The sequence below is a fragment of the Embiotoca jacksoni genome, unplaced genomic scaffold (assembly GCF_022577435.1).
Source record: "Embiotoca jacksoni isolate LCO1_2020_lvr unplaced genomic scaffold, fEmbJac1.0.p SCAF_8, whole genome shotgun sequence".
NCBI classification, from domain to species: domain Eukaryota; kingdom Metazoa; phylum Chordata; class Actinopteri; family Embiotocidae; genus Embiotoca; species Embiotoca jacksoni.
In genome coordinates this window covers 14,539,721-14,547,738 of record NW_027185436.1, presented here as the reverse complement: position 1 = coordinate 14,547,738, position 8,018 = coordinate 14,539,721, and the positions used below count along the sequence as shown (strand labels likewise).

The 8,018-nt window shown below is 39.4% G+C and overlaps 1 protein-coding gene across 1 annotated transcript; it reads right to left on the bottom strand.

The window, feature by feature from the left end:
• Positions 1-4,898: 4,898 nt before the first annotated feature.
• cox7c (cytochrome c oxidase subunit 7C) lies at positions 4,899-6,964 on the bottom strand. Its single transcript, XM_069138974.1, has 3 exons — positions 6,802-6,964; positions 5,400-5,547; positions 4,899-4,995 (listed from the first exon to the last, which is right to left on the bottom strand). The coding sequence occupies exons 1-2, from the start codon at positions 6,874-6,876 to the stop codon at positions 5,431-5,433; spliced, it is 192 nt and encodes a 63-aa protein (XP_068995075.1). The 5' UTR covers positions 6,877-6,964; the 3' UTR covers positions 4,899-4,995; positions 5,400-5,430.
• Positions 6,965-8,018: the final 1,054 nt, after the last annotated feature.

The window sequence follows — 8,018 nt, the reverse complement described above, 5'->3', positions numbered from 1 at the left end:
CTTTCACTTAGTTTTTCTTTTTCTGCGTAGATTACACAGAAACCAACCAACCAAGCCCTGGTGAAACTTAGAGGGGTTTGTTCCAGTGAGTAAGCAGACTGATGATCATCAACATGTGGATGCCATGTAGTGCTTTAGAGTCATAAAAAATGCCTTACTCAGTGGGTATAACAAGCTAAACAACATAGATTATGTTTTGTAAAGTACCAAGAGAATTGGATGTTGTTTGGGAAATCGAAATAGCTGGCCAAGTCAATTCTAGCTCCTGCTAATCGAACTGAATAGGCAATAGTGATTTTCTTTGGAAAAGAAAATTGATTTCACAGGAATCAAATCCGAATCACTTGCTGTTCAGTCACGAGGACAAGAAATACTTGCAGAACAAAGATCTTAAACTCTCTTGATTGAGCTCGACATTTTCTATGCCAAAAATGATTTTAAAACATTCAACTGGTAAGATGGAAGATAAAAATAAATGCCTTTCATTCAGAGTGAACAGAGTTAAATTCAAAATGCACTGTATATTGTATGAAGAGGATAAAATGCACATCCATCCAGATCCGGCCCCTCAGAGGCATTGACATAAGGCTTGAAGTGGGAGACCGTGGACAGAAGTGAGCATGATTATTTAAAATGAAAACTTTTTTCTACTTGCTACAATTAACTGTGGCAGTGTGTAGTGTTACATTATTGAACTGAATTCCAAAGTGGGCTGGAGGGGATGTAGAGATTATACTGGTTTCAGATCTCGACTGGGATCCCTGCCAGGTCTCTGCACCCATTATTATTTTCATATCAAACTGAATGTGCAAAAAAAACTTAAAGTGACAGATGACATATTTTTTTACTCCTTTGGCTTTGCAGCCTGTGATTTGCCACTGTTGAAGAAAAGAGGTCTCCTTAAGGTGGTTGAGTGCATGCATTGGTTTTGCAACGTTAATGTATATAAAAACTACACAGAGCAACATGTCCTGGACAGAGATATTGTGTAATGATGTGTACTTCTGACATGGCAATCGGAGCGACTGTTTATAACTTTATCAGGGAGTATTTGTTGATTGCCGTCAAGTTTTAAACAGTCTCTCTTTTCAATCTATTTTTTCTGTGACATACAAAAATGCACACATATGAGCTGACTCTGTTTCTTGTGAGCATTCATCTCCCACGAGCAGCCATCCCCTGGAGGTTCTGGACTAATTGTGTGGCGTACCTGGCTGAAGCAGTAGAGGTCTACTCTGACAAAGTGGGAGGCGCATGTGCACTTCATCTTCCAGCGCTGACAGTTCCGTGCCTCCACACAAGTCAGCATCTTTGAGGTAAAGTGTAGTAAACAGAGAAGGTAGGGAAAGAAGATGGGCTTAGCAGAAAACTTGGGACTTCACCGTGTCCTTGGAACTTTATTGACTGACAGTGCAGTGTCAGGGCGTTGCTCAGCGACCGGAGACAGCTGCTTTCACCTCTTATTGTCATCACGCTGATATGATGGGTGGGCCACACTGAGGGCATCCCCGGGAATCTGTGTAATACAGTGGTAGGTGCAATGAAATGCTGCTGTGCAATATGCTTGTGAGTGCTGATTAGAGCTTATCCAACACAGCCAGAGGGGTAATTTAGTCTGTGCAGTATTTGTCAGGCTCCCATTCTCATTCAGAGTAAGTAAATGTTTATACAACCATCAATCACTATTGAGTCCGCTCATACCAACTAATAGTTATAAACGCAATTGTTTGACTATAATACTGATGTGAAATGTGACTCTTACTAAGGGGGTTCAATAAAAATGTTGAGTCTTTTTATTAGATGGCTGTGCATACACCAAGCTAAGCCCACTATCTTCTCCTCTGAAGTGCAAATGAGTCTATAATTAGATTCACACGTGAGATGCAGAGGTTGCAATGAATGGCCACAAATACTGCAAATAAGGTGATTTACATATCTGCAAGAAGACGTAAAACTATATTAGACTGTTAAATAAAAGGGAAAATAAAAAGCTGCAATGCTGTAACTGTGCTACTCTATACACAGTAAAGATTTTCACCTTTGTAGTTGTTTGCAGTGCTGTAATTGCAGGTTTATTAGCAGACATCTGCATCATGTTATACAATCACTAAATGGTCATAAGCTGGTATGGACTTGATCTTTAATGACTCCACTTTGTTTTGATTAGTGCATGCAAACCAGGGAATGTAAAGCATTAAAAGGCAACTACAATAATGAATTTACCAGATATTGGCTGTCATGAAAGCATAAACTCTGGCAAACCTCAAGAAAAAAAGCAAAAAAAAAGCAAAAGCAAAACATAGACACACACAAAAGCACTCCCTCTCTCTTTCATCCCCCACTCCTCCCCACACTTACATACTAAATGCAGCATGACAAACTCCTGGGAGAGACTTGGCATGCTGGGTGCGTAATCCTGCTGTAATGTATTCTTTTTCTGTCTCCCCCTGCTTCCTTCCTGCAACCACTCAAAGTGCCACACAGTGGAAATATGGCAGGTTCATCTGAAATGCGTGATGTACACTATTGTGGGCACAACAGGACCCCTCCTGAAATGTAGCTTGTGCCAGCACACCCTTATGTACTTTTCATAAGTCGCCAGGACTGCACTGCAGCTTGGTCCTTGTCCAGGTAACACCATTGTGTCTAATTGGTCCTCACTGTTGAAGCCTGGCATCAACTAGGATCCTTAAAAGCTGCATTTAGAGTGCATAATGGTAGAGAATGGATCATTTATGACTGTAAAAAAGGACCCACTCCTTAGTGCATGTATTTTCACTCTCGGATGCTCGGATAATGTGACACACCACTCACACCCGGTGTCAATGCCAGTCTAAATTTGTACTCTCAGTGGGAGCAAATGCATGTTTCTCTATAATCTCTTTTTTTTTTTTTTTTTTTTTCTACAAAAGGGTCCAAATGTTGGGGACATTCTCAAATTAGCACTCTGACTGCTGGAATACACCATAGCACCAAAGTGAAACAATTGTAAAATTGAAAGTAGCTGCTGGCCGTTCTACTCAATCAGTGTCATACTGTCAGAGCAGAGTGCAGACGTGGAGCTTTCAAAAGTTTATTGCTGTATCAAAACGGAATCCCAGTGATCTGCTGGAAAAAAGGATCTGCTTTTTAAGGACAAAAATAAGCGCCCCAAATTTGCAGCAGATCTTTTTTTTTTTTTGATTGACTCCCAATGTAGGAAATGATGAAGCTGACTTTTTACAGCCACATCTCGAGCCAGGAAAAGATAGACTTTGGCTGGAGTATCACTTCAATGAGGCTTATTTGTCTCGAGTGGCACTTGAAAGCTCATTCTTTGTCTGTGCGCAGAGCTGAGAGATCTTTAAGATGCCCTTAAAAAGAGTCAACATGAAGTATGACTCATGTCAGGAGCTGAAGGACATCAATTAGCAGGTTTACGCGTTTAATTGGGATACTTCACTACATACGGATGAGGACCATTCTGAGAAAGAATTCATGTTTATGGCTGAGGTGGAATTAGCATTTCGATTGGTAAACAGAAAACCTATTGAAACTTTAGCAATACTCCACCTGACCTGCTGTCTTCACCGCAAGGTGCAGGAAAGACTGCTACATCAGTCTATTTGTCTGCCGGTGGGTGTTAGTTGTGTACTTCATTAACAGACATTTGGCTATTTAAAAATGTTTCATCTTTGTGTGTCGAGCGATTATATTATGTTGTGATAATGTGCGGTGTCAAATTTACATTGAGAGGTGTTTCTGACAAAAAAAAAAGCCTCTCTCCTTGATCTAACAAAGGTCCACGTGTGTTGAAAATACAACACACCAATAAAATACAGGCCGCCGCTTGTTGATCCCATTAAATGTCTGATAACTTTACCACCACCGAGCAAGAGCTGCACCACCTGAATGCTGTTCCGCCCCAGACGCACCGACGGTCTCGCATCATTACAAATGCAAGGGAACACAAAACCACCTGACAGGTTTACATGTTGCTTTTGAGTTTTACCTGCAAAGAATCGGGGGGTTCGGCGGCATTTTATTTCTCATGCTTACAGCTTGTCCGTGTATGTCTCCTCTTATGTCTTTGGGGTCAATCCAGACACCTCTTTGCAACAAAGGAAGAGCAAATGAAAACCCAACTTTAATGTCTAAAAATGACTTCCAGCGTATGAGACTTGAATAGAGGTACATGAAAACCTTTTTAACTTTTACATTACCTCTCCTTCCCTCACCACCCTTTTTATTACTTTGTCCTTGGATAATTATAGCCAGAAGCACAGGGTTAATTAAACTGAAAAGGTTATTCAGTGAAGTTCAAGTGAGGAACTGAGCTATAGAGTGAAGGAACAATACCCAAGAAGAGTTGCAAGTGCAGAAGGACTGGATTCTCCACTGCAAGCCCTCTCACACCGATTTTCAATTTCCCACTTTATTCATTTTCTTTAGGTACCGCTACAAAGGGTTTAAATGTACAGAGTATTGGGTTTACTATTACATTTTTACGACATGTCTGTAGTCCAACAGGGTGAGGATACATGGAAATACTTCAATAACATGGCATTTATAGTATTTTTAGGAAGTACTATTTGGAACACAGCATCTTTCTGTAGACATCACATGGTACGCATTGAACACTGCATGTTATGTTCGGCCAACAATTAAATATAGTAACAATTTGGTTGTGATTTTTTTGTGATTGTGTTTTTTTTTATTTAGTTGTAATGTAATCAATTCATATAATATACACACTGAACATCAGTGACATAGCAGGACATATTTTAGTTCTCACCTTTTCAGTTTTATTTTGTGAACTTAAAGCACCATTAAAAATCCCATTGATTTTTTTTTTTTATCATGTACATAAGGTGGCTTCTATGTGGAAAAGGCAGTGAAAGAAATAAAGAGCAGTCATGTTTAAATTGAAGGACTTTATTTACAAAGGAAATTAGGTGATTCCCATTGTTCCGCACGTATAGAACGCTGATGGATAAATATGTTCCAGCTGACAACCTGCAGAAAAAACAAGGAAATAGGGCAGAAAGTGGGAAGATGTCTTGTATACATCTGATGTCAAAAAAGCAATTTCTGAGTAAACGGCTGTGAAGATAAATGTGACAACAACTCTGACCTGCTCCCACCTGATACACATCCATGTCCCAATAAACTGTCACATTAATGTGTTGAAGTGTGAGCCTATCTACACAACAGAGCAGCAGTGTTAATCCACATGACATCTGTTACTGTCACTCTCAGACATACAGGTAATTTATTTTGAGATATGCCACAGAGAAAAAGGCTAAAGAGGTACAGTTATTGTCTGAGGTCACTAGAAATCGAGGCTGAAGTAAAGGCCACGTCATCCTGACATTTCATTGAAATCAGATGTACTCCATAAAAATGTCAGGTCTAATTACCTTGAAGGGTGAGTGACTGCACCGGGCCATTTCACTTCTTCAGGATCTGATGTCTGACAACAATGAAGGGGAATGCAAAGCCACTGCCAAAGAACACCACCATCATGCCCAGCAGACGCCACTTGTTGTCCACGGAAAATGGCAGGTTCTGTAGAAAGACGAAGTGTGTTATGATGCATTGAAACTCATTAAACTCAAGTCATTAATGCAATTCCGATTAAATTATCCATAAACAAAACACATTTTTATTCCAGAATGTAGAACATATTTGAGATTTGTACAAATAGTGTTACAGCTCATCTGAATATTACAAATTAATGAAGGGCAGACAAAAAAAATTCCATTTAAAGAAATATCAAAATACATATTTTTTTTTACCAAATACCTGGACATTGATAACGCAACAATACTGGAGGGATGCACATTTAAATAATGAGATTTCTGATAAATAATAATCAGCAATGTGAATATAATGACTAACCGAGTCAAATAATAAAAACAGCTACAACAATCTGGTAAGTTCAGAAAATAATATCACTTTACTGAAATGGCGCCTTTACGAGAAAGACATGAATTAGACTGAAGCACAATGTCACTGCATCGAGCATCTAATCTGATATATAGTGTCATATCAAGGTACAATACAATATTGATGAGACAGGTGTCTCAACAAATAAGGACTTGCACAAAGTGAATGCAACCATACAACAAGACAGAACATATTTGCATTGTAAAATGACGGAGATATTTATCTTGACGCGATTGGTGATGTCCACGAGCTTTTTTTTTTTTCGATCAGATGCTGAACAACTACATCATTAACAACCACATTATAACCACAGATGATAGTTTATTATTATTATTATTATCATCATCATTACCAGGGCTTTTGAGGCATGTTGAAACTACTCGTACAGCTCTGACCTCAAGTTGTAGCAATCAGCCGGAAGTACACTACATTCAGGAATTAGCGGTCATCTTTCTGTACGTATTTGTGATTGCAGTGCTTCCCTATAATGAGACACGCGGATCTTAAGTATGCCATGTTAGATATCTTTAAAATGTTTTTGTTTTGTTTTGTTTTGTGTGTGGCTTTGACCGAGTTTGCTTGTCGTTCACTAGCTCAACTAACGCTAGCCGACAGATCTCAACCTCATTCTGTCCCGTCAACAAATCAGCCACGAGTCTACCTTCATGTTTAAATGTATTGTTATTTTTTTTTTTTTTGTGGAAAGGGCACAAAATATATGCTTTTCTGTGCAGCTAATCCCGCTACAGTCCAATGACGGACATGACCTCCAGGTAGCGCTGGCTAACGTCAAGGCTGTGAGTACTGACAAGGCCGCATCGTAAACAAAAACACACTTAAATCGACAATGCTGCTTTAAGTATGTAATCTCACCTTCCCTGGTCCTTCACCATAGTGTGAAGAACGAACAGCAGACGTTGTGAATCGCCTCACAGCTTGTCCGAGCATGATTGCAGCCTGCTTCTTCTCTACTTCAGCACACCGCAGCTACGGGCGACCTTCTTGTTTTCTGAGAGCTAAATCGGCGCAAAGGATTGTGGGAAATGGAAATGACGCTATAGCTTGTGGGAATTGTAGTTCAAATATATCAAAAGCGACTATAGGGTGATTTCCCCCCCCCCCCCTTTTAATTTTAAACCTCCCCGTAATCCCTGCATGAGTAATGTAACTTAAAAAAAAAAAAAAAAACAAGTATTAATATGTTGACCATGAAAATAAGATATTAACAAGATATTAAATAGGGATAGTCGTGCCTCTACAATATTTGTTTAGAAACCTGCAACAATCTTTCATCAAGAGGGGAAAACCTCTTCACGCTGTGTGCCAATTCATCATCATTCAGACAAAGGTTAATGTGTGGTTATTCTATTCTCAAGAGACTTCAGCTGGCATTTTGACTTGCATGTGTGTGAGTGTGTTCTTGTGGTCCTGTTCTTGTGGGCTTCGCTGGAGTAAAACACTATTGTTTGACAAGCTAACTGTATTTTTCAGCCTTTGTCACAAACACATCCCCGCAAGGGAAATAGAGAGAGAGAAACACACCAAGAGCAGACATAATGACTGATGGTTCCACCCTGACGAAGTACTGCTGCTGCTACCTTTTCACTGATTAATGCTCATGTGGGCAAATTGGGTTTTACACTTATGCGGATGTTAAATTTATTAATTTGGAATTCATGTCAGCCCAGATCCATTTTTTTTTTTTTTACTTTCAGTGTCATAAGAACGTTTTCCAGAGGGGCCTAAGGTTAAAACAAGAGTTTCTATTTGCTACTCTTCAACTGACTTGCTTTTTATTTGTTCTGTCTTGTCATCTCATTGTTATTTATTCATGGGTTTACTTTCCTTTTGTGTGTCTGTATTCACAGTAATTCTTGTTTTGAAAAATGTAGGGGTCATTTCACTTGTATTTTGTCAGTTCAAAGAGGAGTTTATTCACACTGCCTGTTTTTAGTTCTGTCCCTGATAACAGGTATATACTGTAGTAGATAGTGAGTTCATGGTCTGTAAATGTTAACGTTCTTGATCTTTCTCTGGTTATCCACTGACTCCTGGATACCTCTGACACTTTTCCAGTCGATGCTATGGCA